Source organism: Trichoplusia ni, chromosome 22 (genome assembly GCF_003590095.1).
Source record: "Trichoplusia ni isolate ovarian cell line Hi5 chromosome 22, tn1, whole genome shotgun sequence".
NCBI classification, from domain to species: Eukaryota; Metazoa; Arthropoda; class Insecta; order Lepidoptera; family Noctuidae; genus Trichoplusia; species Trichoplusia ni.
In genome coordinates this window covers 845,916-864,814 of record NC_039499.1, presented here as the reverse complement: position 1 = coordinate 864,814, position 18,899 = coordinate 845,916, and the positions used below count along the sequence as shown (strand labels likewise).

The following is an 18,899-nucleotide window of genomic DNA, read 5'->3' as shown; positions in this document are numbered from 1 at the left end:
TTCAATAAAAATCTTTTCTAGCATTGCTTTCCCAGTACACTTTTCTCTCAACCATTCGTGAAAGAATCTCATTTACCTCCATTGCAACTGTCAATTTCAGAAAGTGAAATTAGAAAGTATCGGAAAAGCGAAGGAAACTAGTAAACAAGCTTGATTTTGTTTTATTTTTATTTTGTGTACGTAAACGAGCAGGAGGTAATGGTAGAATTTATCTTAATTTTCTCCGCCATTTTCCGCTGAGCACGTTAAAGTTAAATACTTAATTATCTGCTAACCATTAGCAAACCCTTTTCATTTTCAATCATTAATATCATTGTTATTTTGCTATGTTATTATTTTATCTTTTGCTTTATCTACTTAGGAGCTTTTTTGAATAGTTAAATAAAAAAACTAGTAATTTTCGAACGTGGCGCCGAAAAAAATATATTACGAAGAGTATGCTACTATGCTAGATCTCTGGTTTATTTTTTTCAAATTGACAAATAACGACGAATAATGACGATTGAAAAGCCTTGCACTTGGTTTTATTATTACCACAAATATTGAACGTATCAATGTTGAAATATAATCAAAGTTAGTTTTTCAATCATGCTTCGCAAACGATGGCAACTTTAAAATGTAAAACGTTCTTGCTTTCTTGAAGCCGATTCCATTTTAAAATTTATTGTAACGATGACAACTTTCAAATTGAAAACAGAATACTCTGTACCTCTACCATGAGTTGCCATCGAAAAAATCAATGACGTTACTACAGTCGATAGCGTATAAACGCGGTTCGAATAGTTTACAATCGGACTCATACCATGAGTTTAAAAAACCTTGACGCGCTCGCTATCGAGAGCTCGATTGTTATTGTAGTATTCGTGTTGTCATACTTGTCATGTTGTCGAACGTGCCTAACTTCACGCCTAATGTAGTTGTTTCTTTCTATCGTTGCTTAAAAGACAGAGTTAGATATATATTCCCGAAAAAGCTTCAAATCTACATTAATAATTTCATGCAGGACTACGGTAAACTCGATCGAAACCTTATATGAATAACAAAACATAAAAAAATATTGATTTTGAGTCGACAACATATATCCGCAGATTTCGGATTATGGAGAATTTCGTTAAATTCCGATGGCAAAAAACAAACCGCTCAAGTCGCCATCTTTGCCGTTGAAGTTTCGCAAAGTGTTTTTTTTTTAAATAATGCGGTTGATGTAGATATACGAACTCTTTTGATATCACAAATAGATGGACACTTTTCTTCTTGCTCTTTTGGGTTTTAGTAATTTTTCATTATTAAATTGAAAGCGGTGTCGCGGGTACCTAGGAGTGGCGCAACTTTGGGGAGTACCTATGTCTTGCGATTGATCGCGATAGTTTTGTTGAATTGTTTCATATACCGGTAAACTGTGCATCTATTGAAACTAATATTATAAATGCGAAAATTTCTCTGCCTGTCTGTCTATATAATATAATAATATAATGTAATATTACTTAATGAACTATTGGTTGGGGTGGAGCCCTCTGTGAACGCTGACTTATTTCCAGCATTTCCTTAATAATGAATTGATGTATGTTTCATTGTAAAAAAGTGGGAGCGTGTATTCAATGTAAATTTACTTTTAACTAGTCTACTTGATTTTAAATACTCTCTTGCCGACATGATTCTCACAAGAAATACTCATAACTAAACAATTACTATAAACCGAATACCGTTTCACACCTTGTTTAGCAAGTGAGTTACTTAACTACAATCGTAATGGTATTTGTCGATACCATCTGTCAAATTTGTGACTCATGGTACCGTTTTCTTAGAAAAACCACCGCAAAACGTTACGCGCTCGCTACTCGCTGTCGAAGACGTTTTGAATGTTTCGATAGGTTTTATTTGTCAACTCATACTACCGATTTTAGTTTGTCAAGTGACCGCTAGGGGCGCTGTACATTTTGTCATAGATATTTTTTACGCAGACGCTAGCGAGCCCGGTCACTCAAAACTCATGGTAGAGGTACTGTACCTCTACCATGAGTTGCTATCGAAAACGTCAATGACTTTACTACAGTCGATAGCGTATAAACGCGGATCGAATAGTTTTCGATTGGACTCATACCATGAGTTTAAAAAACCTTGACGCGCTCGCTATCGAGAGCTCGATTGTTATTGTAGTATTCGTGTTGTCATACTTGTCATGTTGTCGAACGTGCCTAACTTCACGCCTAATGTAGTTGTTTCTTTCTAACGTTGCTTAAAAGACAGAGTAAGATATATATTCCCGAAAAGCTTCAAATCTACATTAATAATTTCATGCAGGACTACGGTAAACTCGATCGAAACCTTATATGAATAACAAAACATAAAAAAATATTGATTTTGAGTCGACAACATATATCCGCAGATTTCGGATTATGGAGAATTTCGTTAAATTCCGATGGCAAAAAACAAACCGCTCAAGTCGCCATCTTTGCCGTTGAAGTTTCGCAAAGTGTTTTTTTTTTAAATATGCGGTTGATGTAGATATACGAACTCTTTTGATATCACAAATAGATGGACACTTTTCTTCTTGCTCTTTTGGGTTTTAGTAATTTTTCATTATTAAATTGAAAGCGGTGTCGTGGGTACCTAGGAATGGTTATGTGGCGCAACTTTGGGGAGTACCTATGTCTTCCGATTGATCGCGATAGTTTTGTAGAATTGTTCATATACCGATAAACTGTGCATCTATTGAAACTAATATTATAAATGCGAAAATTTATCTGTCTGTCTGTCTCGCTTTCACGCCAATCCTACTGAACCGATTGTATTGAATTTGACAGATAGCCTGATGGAAACGGAGACCACCGAACGCTATAAACTGAAGTCCACGTGGACGGAGTCCTGGGCTACAGCTAGTGTTTGAATAATCCTAATACTTTTTAAACTTCATAGAGCGTAAAATATTCAGTATATTTTAATATAATTTAATATTACTTAATGAACTATTGGTTGGGATGGAGCCCTCTGTGAACGCTGTCTTATTTCCAGCGTTTCCTTAATAATGAATTTATGTATGTTTCATTGTAAAAAAGTGACAGCGTGTATTCAATGTAAATTGACTTTTAACTAGTGCTACTTGATTTTAAATACTCTCTTGCTGACATGATTCTCACAAGAAATACCCAAAACTAAACAATTACTATAAACCGAATACCGTTTCACACCTTGTTTAGCAAGTGAGTTACTTAACTACAATCGTAATGGTATTTGTCGATACCATCTGTCAAATTTGTGACTCATGGTACCGTTTTCTTAGAGAAACCACCGCAAAACGTTACGCTCTCGCTACTCGCTGTCGAAGACGTTTTGAATGTTTCGATAGGTTTTATTTGTCAACTCATACTACCGATTTTAGTTTTTCAAGTGACCGCTAGGGGCGCTGTACATTTTGTCATAGATATTTTTTACGCAGACGCTAGCGAGCTCCGTCACTAAAAACTCATTCTATTTACTTCGTTTCGATATCAACTTGACATAAAATAAAATGTTATAATGTTGCATGAATAAAATCGATTGACTCGATTTACGATACTAAAATAAAATGCCGTCGTGGGTATAGTATAGTGAGTAGTCGGAAATAACCTTGTTTATTCAATAATTTCAACCCTCAAATGTGTAATTTTAATATTGACCAGATTATTTATTCAAGCTTTTACTACCCTATGTTAATTCATTCTACCCTAAATCGCATACAATTTAACTACTTAAATATTAAATGATTTATCAACCAATATTGTAATCGAAAATTAGTCTATAATGTATTATTTTTAATTCAGTTCAGTCCTGAAATGAGGTTATGAGTTACAAATTATTAAACTAACGTCTGGTATCAAGCGATAACAACGAATAAAAAAACTACAAATGAAATTTATATATAATGATAAAATATATATCAAACCTATTTTGTTTATCCTTCTAACAACCGAAAATTAAAAAATATAACAATGATCTGATAGAAATCAGAACGTTTAACAGAACTATACGCTTGCAACTATCACGAAAACCTTCAACCCCGTATCAACTCGATCAATACGATCCTCAATCCTCTTACACCAACTTACGTCAATCCATCAACCTATTCACAATTACCGATATCTATCTAAACCATATTTGGTTTCGACCGTACACTGCAAACATTGCCGGTACTACGCAAATAGTTTTATTTGCTGTATAATTACTATCGCCGGGAAGGGACATCACGTGGTACGGGAGCGTGATTGATTGGCTGACACGTTTGTGGAACTGCAATCTGGTATTACGTATGTCGCTGAATGCGTGGGTACTAATGTATGCGTAGGCGGGGTACCGAGGATTTCAAAGGTTTAAAATGTTCTATAATATTGAGTGCAGTCACAAGTTTTAATAGCTTGAACAATCAATGTCCCATTAAAACAATAGAGGTTGGCGAATTTAAGATTGAATAATTGCCAACTTTAACTAACCCTTTTTAATTGTATAAGTACCTTAAAGCATTAGAGACACGTCGAAGAAACTGATATCATGGATAGAGATTTAAAAAAAGCTATATAATATGTATAATATCCTGAAACTGGTTCTGTAGAAATCTGGAAATAAGTAAAATGATTTTGACCTGTAGTGGCACTCAACAGCTAAAACAGTTGAAACTAAAGATGCTTAAAAAAAATACCGAAATATTTCTCACTTAATTTAAATATGTATAATCACGGAAAAGGACAACTCACTAGTTCATGACCAGCACAGGATTGCTAGTCGCATCACGTTTTCTATTGCCTATAAAAACAGCGTTGTTCTAAGCGTTTTCCAAGTGTTAGTAGGCACTTGTATATTAACTGCCATTGTCTCTGTTGCATCCAAATTACAAGACGGAATTGGGGAAGTCTGGGTAATAAAGTGTTTTGGACTGCTCTGGACTTAGTAAATGTGAACACGTTATATTGTACCCACTTAATACTAACTAAGCTACATCTTCAGGAATTAAAAATTTAGTGTTCCTCGTTCTTTGAAGACCGAACTTTATGAAAGTTCATTTTAAGAATAACATAAAGTTTTGGTGAATAGTTGGAAATCAAGAGAATAGTCTCCAAGTGACTACTGCCATAAGCCCTATCGGAGTCTTCCTTAGACAAAACAACAACTGCAAGGCTTGCTGTTTTTTTGCTTTGGCCTGTGACCCAATTGATCTGCCTTCAGAACAATTCTACCAACAACCTACTATACTTCTTCCAATCACAAACCGTAACACAATGACCTGATAAATTACGTACTCCTTTGGCCCAGCCAAACAAAACAAGAACTTTCGAATCAGCAACAATGAGCCTGGAGATTTACCACAACCTCTTAATGTAAAATTTGCAGTTGTTAAAGCGAGACACCGCTCTACGCTGTTTAGTGCCCTCTCGCTTCCACAACAGTAACAGTACCACTTTAAGAGGACGTTATATCCCCTCTAAAACCTGAACTCAAAAAGAAAACTGAAAAACTTTCTCAAAATCAGGTCTATATAAAAGCGACGTATTACATGGCGAATGCAGCGGCTGTGGCTACTGTTTATCGATCTACATCTGCACGTAAGAGCCCATTTGTTCCGTATGTACGAACATAATACCGGATGAGAGAATTCGATGCCGGCGGAGATTCGACGACTTAGCGAACAGAAAAAGAGAAATGTGATCGGCACTTGTTTCACGAGAGGGAGAATAATAAAACAAAGTAATGTAACGGTGCAAGCACTAAGCGTTGTAGACGGTAACAATTGATTTAGCGTAAATTTTGTTAACCTACTGAAATGTCAATTATGATATTTTGCGTCACTTACATACATTAAAAACTACGCCAATATTTGATGAAACGAAAAGCTTGAAAAGGCAATCCGTAAATTAAATAAATGAATTTAAAAATCGTTCCTCAATTTGATTGCCAAATTATTAACGCACCAAAAAACAGTCACATTGAAAACCAGGAAAAACGAATCTCACTGGACAAACACAAAAAAAGAGTCGTATTCAGCAAAAAACGTTCTAATAAATTCTATTAAAGTTGTAAACATAAAGCAAACGAAATTCTGTCATCTGATAATGAATGCAGCAAGCGAAATTTGTGCTAAACGAACAAAGCTTGAACTGTTTCAGTCTACATTGCAAACTTTAGGTAAGCACTCGGAATTCGCAATTCCCTCACCATTTGGCACTTTATAGCGTAATTTGGCGTAACGAGCATAGGTTATGAGCATATTCAGTATTCTTTCTTACCGTCTAAAATATTGCTGTACCTACATTGTAAGCTGAAATGAATTTACATAAGATTTTTTGACACAACATCGCTACAGCAGCGGAGTGCTACCGACAAGAATGGTTCGTAATTCAGACAAATAATGAATTCTAAACTGCAATCATTCATGGAAAAGATTAGGATTATATAATGAAGTGTGATGAAAAACAATGGATAAACCGCTCCTAGTGAGATACTCAAAATACCATCGTTTATAATGAAGCACCTTTTCATTTGTTCCCCTTTCCTATCGTTATATTTTACAACAATGCCTCACATTTTAGCAAGTCCTACTCAACTCGAAAGTCATCTAAACTTTAGATGACACTTATGAGATACGAGGCCAACAAGATGAAAAATCCTATGAAACTTGCACAACTCAACTAACAACTATCGCCCGCTCGAAGCAGCGTAAAGAATACATAAGAACTTCGTGTAACGGTGCTCCTTTTCAAGCATTTTACAAACTGAAACGACAGCTCCGAACAAAACATACCAACAATCATTAAACTTGAAGAGGCTGCGAAAATATTTGAAACTCACCACCGTAAGTGGCAACATTAACGATGTTACAGGTTCACACTTCGTCATCATTTATCACGGTTGATGCGGAACTGAGCCTCAGTGAACTCTAAGGGAAAAATCAATCAATAACAATGTAGCTATAGCTATTCGATAGCTACCTGATGAAATTGCGACTACGCCCTCTTTGCAATACGCTCCCTACGCTTCTTAATTTTAATCTGTCGCTTTTCAACAACATATTCTTTAACTAGTTACTTTATTCCAATAATGCGCAACGTCAAAATGCATATTCAAGTGATTCGTAGCAGCTTTGGAGTAAGCTCCGCACATTGAAAACCTTTAGTTTATCATTGTTGCAGTGCCTTGTACACCCTAAGCTTACTTCCAAGAGCTTATTATAGCCGTTCAGTAGATATCGTGTTGTATATGCATTTGTATCATAGTGTGTTCGTTTCACTGCGTACTATTTTGTAAATTCCAACTACGGTCAAATGAACGATTCACGGTTCTCTCCCGTTAGCAGTAAATCGTCTGCCTAACCCACTTTTATTTGAAAACCCGTAGCTTTAACGAACAATAGTTCAACGCAGCTGGATTTTTCACTTGTTTTCAAAGTGTATCACAATTAAGTATATATGTGTGTGTGTGTGTTTGTACAAATGTGAGTGTAACATTAAGTTTATCAAACTACATTGTTTTAAGTTGTTTAAGCATTCGTCTTTCTAGGAAATCTATTTAGACAAGCTGATTAATGAAACAACAATATTATTGTTCTACTGTTTTCAGTATGCTTAAGTGGAATGGGCTTATATTGTCCTTGTAGATGACAAGACAGGGCGTAATACATCATTAACAATTCTCGAGCTTACGCACAAATCTGACGTTTGGAAATAACGCATTGTTGGAATGATTTCTTTGTGTGTACGCATTTCTTGCCAAGAATGTTAAAAATGATTTTGAAAAGTACTTTTTACTTACTTTTATTTTGTTTCACGAATTTCACCTAAGCCTTTGTCTGTAATGAAATCTTGCAAGTTTCAACCCGATTAAACCGTAATTTTTCAAAAATATTTTTAGCTGATAATGTATGCTATGAAGCTAATCTGATGCTAGAGCTGAAAGTTTACCATAACGAACGAATAAAAATAAATAAATAAATAATAATAATAATAGGAGCTAAACCATAATCATACACATAAAGAAAAAAAGCTAAACAGCATTTTTTACCCGACTGCCAGGAGGGTTATGTGTTTAGCGCGTATCTTGTGTAATATTCTTTATTACCTTGTATCTCTAGAACCGTTAAATGGATTTTCACATTTGAGGTATCGTTAGATTTGTCTTAATAGCCCGAGTGTTCTTAGGTAGGTGAAATAAAAAAAACAAGATAGCGGCTGTTTGAAGCCATAATGTGAGGAAATAAAAATAAATCTACCAGGCATACTAAGTGGGGTATCAAAATGAAGGATTTTAAACCCTGATTCTAAGTATGTACATAACTTGCATTTTTAATATTAAATGGAACGATAAATAAATAATAAAAAAAAAATTGCTAAATCAACCACATGACATGAACTCATTTAAGGAATTAATCCGGTTACGTAATCTTACGTTACGACTGCAATTCTGTTTTGAATTTTTATCTTGTTTCAGTCTTTTCAGTTGATTTTTAATTGTAGTTATCCGTGCAGGCGGGTCTTTTGTTTTTTATTTAAAGTTAGCTTTATTGATTCTTGTTAACTGTTCAGAATAAAATAAAAGCAATTCTAGATAGGTTCAACACCCTCTTGGAGGTATCACCAGTCTTTCGAACTTGAAAAAACAAATAAAGACATTCAAAAGAAATCAGATATTTTATTGAAGTACCCGCTTCTATTATAACTTTATAGTTTGTTGACACTAGATTGTACAAAACTTATCAATAAGTTCAATGTTTACAATCAATGTTTGTCAGAGAGAAACGTAAGCTTTAAAAAACACTGCTTCGTTATTTCAATTTCCACAACAATTGGATTTGTTTTGTGCAGTACATCGTTTTATTTACAATGGTATTAAGTTACATTATGACTGTTTTCCGAAGGTTTCTGATAGTCTACACTACTGCATTTGACATTTAGATTACTCTTTGCTAAAAAACATTCCGAGAATAATATAAATTTAGAATAATCCGTTGGACATACTTCCAAATAATATTGAATAAGTATTTTTCTTTTATCTCTATGGAGGATACGGCGAAATAAAATGTCATGTGACGTCACTTACCAGTATGCTTTTTACTAGCAAGTGATGTTAGCCAGCCCCCACCAGCCAGGCATATCATCTTATATATCTACTATAATTGTTTTGTGGCAGAACACGTCAAAATAAACACAGCGTGATAGGCTGTCGTAACTGAGCCTAAATTAACGTTGGATCACTTTGCTGGGTTGCAATCGCTAGTTACAACTCGTGGTGTAGAGCGGCGTCTTTTTTCGCAACTGCAATAATAATACCTAATTTGAAAGACTGTGGCAAGTTCCCAGAGCTCAAACGATCGTGGAAATTTACTCCGAAAACTGAATAGTTTTCTTTAAGTTACGTTAGTGAATGAAGTATTCAATCCGTTGCAGTATTGAAAGCGAGCCAGCCATACCGAAAAATGGAAGCCTGCTGCTAAGACTCCGGTGACAGTGTGTCTATCAGTAGGCTGCATCTAATAAACTATTATAGATCGATATTTCTGCTGTCGCTACAAGAAAAAAGTACTATTTTAAATCGAGGTTAAGTGGTGTTTGGGGCGGTAATAAATTTGAAGGGAGGCCGTTTTCTCCGGATTTTTTTTTCTTTAGTCTATTTGAGCGGAACCCTCGTGAACTCTTCCGACTCACACTTGACTGGTTCAAATGTACAACAGCTTTCTTGTCGATAAACGGAATATAGGTCATTTGTATTCGGGTGCTGCTAAAATCACGAACATAATTTTCTGTTCGCGATTAGTTCAGTATTAGCGCTTACGGGTTTAATAATGCATGCTGCGTCGATGAATTGTTTGCTTATTAATAATCCAATTAAATCCTGATTTACTTACAAGATTAGAGTATAATACTGAATGTGTATGCAATGAAAGTTCCGATGCAGACATGGTAAGAGGTGGCAGAGTTAATCTTAAGGCATATACGTCTCCGAATTACAAAAGGATTTTGGTGAGTTACGATTAACAGTCGGTAAAGAAATAGTTTTACTGCGACCAATGCAATGGGTGCATTGGTATTCGGAACTTGGAGAAGAGGATTTAGATCAAGCTTAAAGGTTTGCCACCGTAGGAACATACGACATTAATCAAACGAATAATATAATTTAAGACTTAAAATCGACTGCAAATAAAACCACTGAACCAAATCTGAAAACTTGATAAAATTTATATGGGACCAAACGATACAACTTCACGTTAGAAAATCAACAAAATCGGTTTATCATGACAGAAATTCAAAGGGGTAATTCATTTAAAAAAAGACTTACCGATTCCTTTTCACAGTTCTTTTTAAAAAACAAAGACAAAATATAAACATTACCATGATGAATATTTTACACCTCTACAATATCATAAACGTTAAAAATCACTTAAAATTCATACAGTTGGAATTATATATAACGAAGCGTGAAGTTGCAAAAACGGCAATTTATTTTCCATTTCATTAACCTATACGTAAAAACAGTTGACCCACATAACGTAATATCAATATTGTGCCCGTCATAACTGTATGCAAATGATCGCAGATTTCCCGTATTTCTGTGTGCATACGGACTTATCACTTAAATAAAAATAAATAATCCCCGGGATGAAACACTCATTTACATAATAATTATAACAGCCAGCTTTTAAATGCTTACTGCCAGGTCCAGGCCGCTTTCCATGTAGGGAAGGTTTTAAAAATCGATCAAAATCCAAGCTCAGTGAAGGTTGGCAATTCTAGATTGAAATGTTTGGTTTCCTTTACCGTGTCCTAGTGGTCAGTGGTGTCTAGAGTTACTATCCTCGATAGATAAGATAAGAAAGTTGATTTAAGTCAAAAAAAGTCCCATTGTTAATTTGCCTAAGTAAAGAAAGAACCTGCATACAATTTGCACCTTCTAACTTGCTACTGCTTACAAATCCCTACAAAGAACAAGAAGACCATCACAACATTAATTAACCACACAATTCACGTTTTATAAAATCGTGTAAAATATAACCGGCATTAACATTTTACGCCAAATTAACTTTTAATTTCATAACGGAATTTCGTACGTAATAAGTACTTACATAAATTCTCATTTGTTAACTTCATCTGAAGGATACGACAAAGATTTATGACCGTTGCTTAGATTACTAATTGCAAAAAACAGGGCCTAAGTCAAATATTATTTAGGTTGATATTGCTAAGTGTTTTGCGGTTCATTAGCGAAAGGACCTGACAATGTAATACCATTAAGTCCTTTTGTATAATTATGTTAAATTCGATATCTATTTTGGAGCAAAATTTGTACACAGTATAACATAATATCAAGTTACATAAAGCCTCCTTCATTCATATAGTATTCAGTTTCAGAATTATACAGCCGCACATATTCACTCATTTATGGGCTCCTAAAAGCTTAGGGTCTAAATAGCTGTTATTACCTTAATAAAATTATATTACCTACTGTAATATAGAATATCTTGGCTAGCTTTGGCTCACTGTTGTTCAAAATTTTTGGTGACAAAATGACTTTTAGATGGATTACGTTGCTTTGATTAAAAGGAAGGGTTTTTTTGCGGCATGAATTTTGTACCTATACATTTGAAGGAATTTTCCCAACAACAATATATGGAATTCCTTTGATAGATTTTAAGTAATGGTGGTATTATTAGGTGACAAATTGGATCTAAACGAAAATATAAAATATTCTGGAAGGCACTTACTGTCATGTCTGGCTGTGTAGAATTCTGTCGTTCTGTGAAATAAATAAAACATATTTGTAATGTTGGGTAAAAATCAAGCTGTCAAAGTGTACTACATGATCTGAATTACCTACATATTTCTCCCTAGGTATTATAGCTTCGTATAAAAGTTCTCTTAAAGTTGTCTTACTTTAAGAAAATAGGTGAATGTTATTTAGTAAATAGAGTAGGCACCTAGGTATCTACATAATCTTCCTATACTAGGTACCTATTAGGAGTATACCTACTTTAAGCTCCGTTTCATGCAGATTTTATCATACGTATCTAGTTTTCTCACTGCTGTTTTACGTAAAAGTTGTGAAATTTAATAAGACGGAAAAAGCTCTTTAAAAAAATATAATAACGCAATTTCTTAAAGGGACTGTAATATTAAGTTAGAAGCCTTGATTTGCATTTTACAGTTCATTTTACTGTTAAATGTATTCGTCAATTTAAATGAGGGTAGTTTATGAAACAAGTCTGAAAGCTCGGCCAAGTCTTTTTATTTTGTTACTACCTGTAAAATAAAAATACTCGGACGAGCTTTCAGAAAGCATGGAATTATGGATACTTTGTTTGTACTTTGTGACTAGTTAAAGTCTTCGCGATCCCAAGAAAGTAAAAATAACAGTCCACCGAGAAACTCTATCTTTCTGTCCTTTCGTTCACTGCTTATTTAAATAGCTGCTTCTTTTTAAATAGAATACGCTTATAGTTTTCTTTTTGAATTGATTCTTATCTACCAAAAAACATTAGGATTATTTATCAACTTTGCATTGATATTCTTGAGATCCATTTCAAATAAGCTGCTTTTTTTCTCTGGCGTTAAACCAACGTAGGCGGAGGCACAAGCAAAAGATGTTGCCTTAAATTTAATACACAAAACAGAACTTATATTACGCGTAAGTAAAACATGTCAAGGTCAAACGCAGTTAATGGTGACACAAATATAATCTACATAACTAAGCAACTATCTCCCTATCTACTATGATACTATCTATCTATAGCGTTTACACACACATCACATTTTTATAGGTAGGTACATATACACACCCAAATAGTGACAGTACCCAAATGATTATTTAAACACAATTAACTTGTTTTTTTTTACTATGAGTGATGCCAAAATAGCAAATTATATCTATGACACGCACACAAAATGTATTGATTAACCTACATTGAGAGAACATTTATGTGAATCCGACAACTGGAGTGCCAAAAAGAGATTTTTTTCATAAAAACGGTAGGTACCTTAATTACCTAAGCAGTCATGAGCCCAGAACAGTCTAGATTTATTGACTGATATAAACAATAAGAGCTCATAACGAAGGCAGTTTAACACTTTATGACATGAAGAAATACAGCGAAACATAACAACACCGTTAAATTACAGAGCTTAATTCCAGGTGAAATCTTACTCCCACATAAATAGCAGACGTTATAAAGGACGATTAAAATTCGTAGCGCACTTTCGTCTTCCATAAGTTATTCGCCGATAATGGAAATTGTATGTCGCATCTCAATTTAAGAAGTGTTTCGTTGAAGTAAACACTCTTGTTTAATATTAACGAGTTAAATCTTTGCTTTGACTTGGTATTTCGATTAAGAAATCATGTACCTATATCTCAAATATAAGTACATACCTTCATAAGATTAGTTGGCTTGGACCACAGAATGTAGAACTTGGACCAACCAAGATGCCCAGCAACCAGAATTACTTCTGTGAAATCCAGTTTGAATGTGATTAGGTCTTATTATTTGTTACTTTTAATCCAATTAATATTCAGATGCCTGCTTACCTAGGTTTTTTAATTGCTGTATCAAGGCTGTGTTCCCATCACGTGCTACAGTCCAGTCTGACAGACAATTGAAGACGCTGTAGTGGAATCTTTGCCCTCACGATAAAAATGAGACACTAAAAACGAGATGATTCCCTAACTACTTGAAGGTGCATAGGTCCAGTTGTAAAATACATGGATATCACTATGTTTCATGACGGCGGATGAAAGAACTGCCGAAATTATTTTCTTTCCTCGAAAAATAAATAACTACTCGGTCGTCAATGGAGTAATGATATTACTACATCCATCGTCCGTCAATCAATGTCCCATCTTTCTTTGCAACTTCTTTCAATTCCCAAAAGGTAAGTAGGTACTTGGATCACAAAAGCCATCATTCATATTGGGGTGAAATTTTCATTCAAGTCTTTTTTCGCATGAATGAGAGGGGACTCCGAATACCGCTATCAGCATATTGTGCGAGAGCCATGGTCTACGGGATATCAGAAAACAAAGCCATTTTCAAAAATATAAGAATCAATCAACCCTAAAATTTGAATAGTTCGGAAACTCTGAATAAATATTATTCATTATAAAACGTACCGTACCTAACTCAAAGTTTTTGGTTATATTGAGTCGAGTTCGATAGTCTAACAGAATTTCATAGCAAAACTGACTTAACAATTCGGAATATTCGTTCATCCATTTTGCGGAACGCGTCGTGATAGTGTAGGTACCATGCATTCGATTAGCGAATTCTGGAACATTCAGAATGTAATAATGTTACGGTCTACGAGAACTAACCGACAAAGTTTATATTGAGAACACTGTTATTAGATAATGTAGGGTTTCCCGAAATTAAATAAATTACAATTGAACGGTTTACGTAATTTTTAACCTGGCATCAGAACTTGAATATCGAAGAAGCTAGTCTAAGTACTCAATAAATTATATCTTATTCTACAAGTTTTATGATACTGAATAAACGTTTGCCAGCGTCCATATATCCCACTTAAAACCGACAGTTCCCAAAAAGGGTCAAAGGTGTATGTCGGGATGATGTTATTGCGTCCTCGGTAAATATTCGTCGGACGACCTCCGTGACAATTTCTATTTCACGCGCAATCCTTTAAAATATGTAGATTCACAAGTCCTCTCGTGCATGGACACATGCTGAAGGTTATCGATGTGTGACTAAAAGCAGGGGTGGATTTTATAAATTAGCTGCTCTTTGCCTTCAAGAGATGGCTGCCCCATCTATTAGTCACTTTAAGAATTAATTAATTAAATGAACTAGAACAAGAAAACTATCCTTCAAATAATTTAAATTACTTATTAATGAAGAGAACCTCAACGGCCAAAATTTTGTCCTAGGTCTAGGCCTTCTCGACTTACGGGCAAGACCGCGACTGACTATCAGTAGAATCCATACTTAATAGACGTCCAAAAATATATACTGGTTTTTGCCTGTGCATGTGCAGTCCCTCAAAGCTATGGCAAACTCAGTCTCAGTGTTTAAGACTTTGCAATAAAACTGTAATATACATATCACTAAGGAAATCAAAACCGTTAAGATATTTCCCATATACCTAGTCCTCAAAAGTACCTATGGAATGGACGAGCGGTTACCCAGTGATGAGACACTAGGAAGTAGATATTATATCCCGCGACAAAGCTCCTAACTAAACGACATTCGCGGGTCTAGTAACTCTTAGTATTCGCTATCACTGAGCAAATGATCGTCCATTATTATCCAGACATCTTAGATACTTACACAGAGGTACCTAGGTACTGTACCTAGCTGCCATAAGACGCCAGTGATATTGGGTTCTACTGGCAAATACGGTACCTTGCTGATAAGCAATTATTAACGAACAGATCGGGTGGCGTGTGGTTGGGCCTTTTATACCCTCCATTTTAACCACTTTCTGTGTGTGAGTTAGCGCAAAACAATTGTCGAAAAGTATTAAATGACGTGCCCCTTAGAAAACCTTGTGTAGAAAATAATGAATGAAATTTACTTGCCATCTCGGTCGCCTGGACTTCTTTGAATAAAAAGAGAAGCTTCGGTAATTACTGCGAGCCTATTAATATCACATACATTACATTTGTTGACCCAATTACAGAGCAAGTTCATAGTCGAGTTATTGAAAAGAAAGAAATTGCGTAATAACTGGGTAGTTTTTATTCTTCTAGAAAGCTTTGCGACAGCACTAATGTCCTAATTTACATAACAACTTAAATTTTAGTAGTTTTCAGATTGTTTAATACCAAGTTTCCGAGAACGAAAGTCAACACTAACGGTGTCATTCACTTGTTCAGCTGAGAAAAGTATTAATCGCGTTATGATAATCCAATATAAGTTAACACTAAATGGGTACACTCCGACATGTCTAATCAATTTCCAGCGTGTAACTTAATTAGCGACTTAAGTCTTATTTTCACGTAGGTAATAACATAGGAAGAAAAACAAACATTATTTTTGTAGTCTGTATTCGAATGTGAACCTAAAACAATTAAAATTATAATATCTTATCGATCTCTTGTTAAGTTGTACAATATATTAAAACCTAAATCTATTAGCTGTCGACGGTTATAAGGGATGTTGATAAATAGTTAGAGCTCGTTTCAAAGCAGCCAATTCCACAGAATAACAATAATTTAGGAATGTCAGAAGAAAATACCTGTTTTATTCATCACCAGTATTGTACTGCATAGGTAACTATGCTTAAAAAATATAACTAATACTTCTTGAAATAAATAGATTCGTATTTAACTTTTAAACCTTCGTTGAGTTCATACATATCATGCCTGACACAAATACAGATCTTGCATTAACATGTAAGAGATAATTTGAATGTATCATAATTACTAACAATATTAATGTTATTAAAGATTCTCAACTATTTACATAGAAACTGTCTATGACATGCATTGTTCAACAACGTACAATAACAACAATATAGAGCCAAACATATTCTACGACATATCTAAGTAATCATACAAGTGTTACAACATATACAGATTGTAAAGTACATCAATAGTTAATAGTATTTATTGCGTAATATATTGTGATCTGGCATCCAACAGTAAAGTATCAATAATATAATATATCCTACAATGATAATGATATTTATTAACTTACTACAGAAATACGAGAGCTATTGATACAGTATGCCTACGTAATTAAGTAATTTTAAGTATTGTGCAACACACGTTAGTGCCGTCCTACAAGACACCAAATCACAATAGCGTTCTATGAGCTCAGAACTGCACCCAGTTCTGCTGGTTGGCGGGTGTCACTGGTGGTTGTTGTTGACTTGGAGCACTGAAAATAAAAAGCATTATTACGCATTGTTATTTATCTATACTTCTATACATAAAATATAAGGCTGAAGAGTTTGTTTGTTTGAAAGCGCTAATCTCAGGAACTACTGGTTCAAAATGAAAAAATCTTTTTGTGTTGACCAGATCATTCATCAAGGAAGGTTTCAGGCTATATCCCATAACGCTGCGACTAATAGGAGCGAAGATACAATGGAATCTTCTAACCAACCGGACGAGTCGCGGGCAACAGCTAGTTACACTATAAATCCACACTACTTACACTAATATAGTAAGCACAAGTAAATTGTATTAATCAAGGAAAATAAAGTATAAAAATTTTGTTTAATCATGTAATCATCTCAAAATCATCCACAAAAACATCACAGTTTTATCTGGAGTCCAGAGGATGTTCAATTTTCATATTTAAGAACCATTGCACCTGAATTATTAACAAATACTGTTTTTTATCTAAATGAGATGCCCTCATATCTAGTGTTTCAAGTCACTAATGATAAAAATCCTGTGTTAAGATATCCGGTAGACATAAATGCCCAGTTACAGCATAAAACTGTTGACTTGACAATTTTTGATTCAAAGCTGTAAATCAATTCCTGTTAATTCTTTGATAACTTTTTAAGGTCAATTGAACTTTATAAATGCTAATAGACAAACCCAACACTGAGATACATGTGACTTTGAATTTTTCTACTTCGCTGCTGGCTGCTGTTTCATATGAGGAAAACAACTTTTCTAAAATTGCTTTTTTGTGGATCTTTTACATTCTTAATAAAAAATCAAAGACTTGATGTCTCACATGTAAATGAAATATAAGATTACCTGGCAGAATTAAAGTCTCCCCATTCAGAACTGGCAGGGGCAGGTGCAGCAGCAGCCGATGGTGATGGGACATGCTGTGGGGATGGTGGTGGTGGAAGCCTTGAACCACCTGGTGGGGGTGGTAGCAGACCACCCCCTGCCCCGGCACCACCTCCACGACGAGGCCGACTGCCTTCACTGCCATCCTTTTTCTGTAAAACATAATCAAACATGTGACATATATTATAATGAGAATACTGTTTAATCTAATTTAACCTATAGCAAATGTGTGACAATTAACATGACTCATTTTAATCATACAATAAGAGTGTCTGTATTATTTCAATATAGATGTTCAATGTATTATTTCAACACAAATGCCAGATACTGTAGTAATATGATACTGACCGTGATTTTCATATTGATTTTGATAGTCTCCCCATCTTTGAAGCCTAAATCAAGGTTCTGTGGAGTGGCTTGCTCTCCTTCCTGCTCTTTCCTCAACCATTTGAAATGGTCTTGTAGAGCAACATTAAGGTCGAAGGAGTCTGATCGATCTCCAAATCCTAGACCTATGTAAGCACTGCGCCCTGAAATCAGATAAAGATAAATTTAATTAGCTACCCTACAACTTAATTTAGCAAAAATATAATTGATATGAATATTTTTTACCATTATCGTCTTGGATTCTTACAACGAAGTACCGCGAACTGTCAGTGACGGACTCGAGGGCCACCCCAGGATATTTGTCTATTGGGCATTTGGCAAACAGCTCTCCAGACGTTTTGTCTTCCAATTTCATAATCAATTCCTCTGCTTTCGCAACCAGCCTCATACGCCCCGTCCATTGCGGCTCTTGTAGGTTCCAATCAGCTGCCCTAAAACACCCACCGTTTTATCGTGTCCCACTAAACAATTACCCGCTAGACAACAAAAAAATACACCTACCTATAGCCTCTATTGGAAGTTCTGGGAGGTATTTTGAACACAAACACTTCATTCTTAACAAGTATAACACTTTCATAAGATTCCATGTTTAATTACAATTCAATTTCTCATGAAAAAATATTACAATTTGAAACAAGTATTTTGATAGAAGATATTGACTGACGTTAATGACGTGACGTGCACAAAAATTTGTAAATCCAGAAGTGCTTCAATCTACATCCACAGCAGCTTTGAATATTTTATTTAGCATTAGTACTCTGTGACAGCATCATGAACAAAGCAATAGGTAGTGC

The 18,899-nt window shown here is 34.9% G+C and overlaps 1 protein-coding gene across 1 annotated transcript; it reads right to left on the bottom strand.

Moving 5' to 3' along the window:
- Positions 1 to 15,991: 15,991 nt before the first annotated feature.
- LOC113504499 (NECAP-like protein CG9132) lies at positions 15,992 to 18,893 on the bottom strand. The gene is made up of 5 exons (XM_026886826.1): positions 18,607 to 18,893; positions 18,331 to 18,536; positions 18,067 to 18,248; positions 17,680 to 17,870; positions 15,992 to 16,843 (listed from the first exon to the last, which is right to left on the bottom strand). Exons 1-5 carry the CDS (start codon positions 18,690 to 18,692, stop codon positions 16,780 to 16,782), a joined length of 729 nt encoding a protein of 242 aa, XP_026742627.1. The 5' UTR covers positions 18,693 to 18,893; the 3' UTR covers positions 15,992 to 16,779.
- Positions 18,894 to 18,899: the final 6 nt, after the last annotated feature.

Excerpts from the sequence above, each read along its gene's own strand:
- LOC113504499 (XM_026886826.1), bottom strand. The coding sequence starts at position 18,692 with ATGGAATCTTATGAAAGTGTTATACTTGTTAAGAATGAAGTGTTTGTG. Across the intron at positions 18,249-18,330 it reads AAGAATCCAAGACGATAATG|GGCGCAGTGCTTACATAGGT; the intron begins GTAAAAAATATT and ends ATCTGATTTCAG. Across the intron at positions 17,871-18,066 it reads AAATCAATATGAAAATCACG|AAAAAGGATGGCAGTGAAGG; the intron begins GTCAGTATCATA and ends TATGTTTTACAG.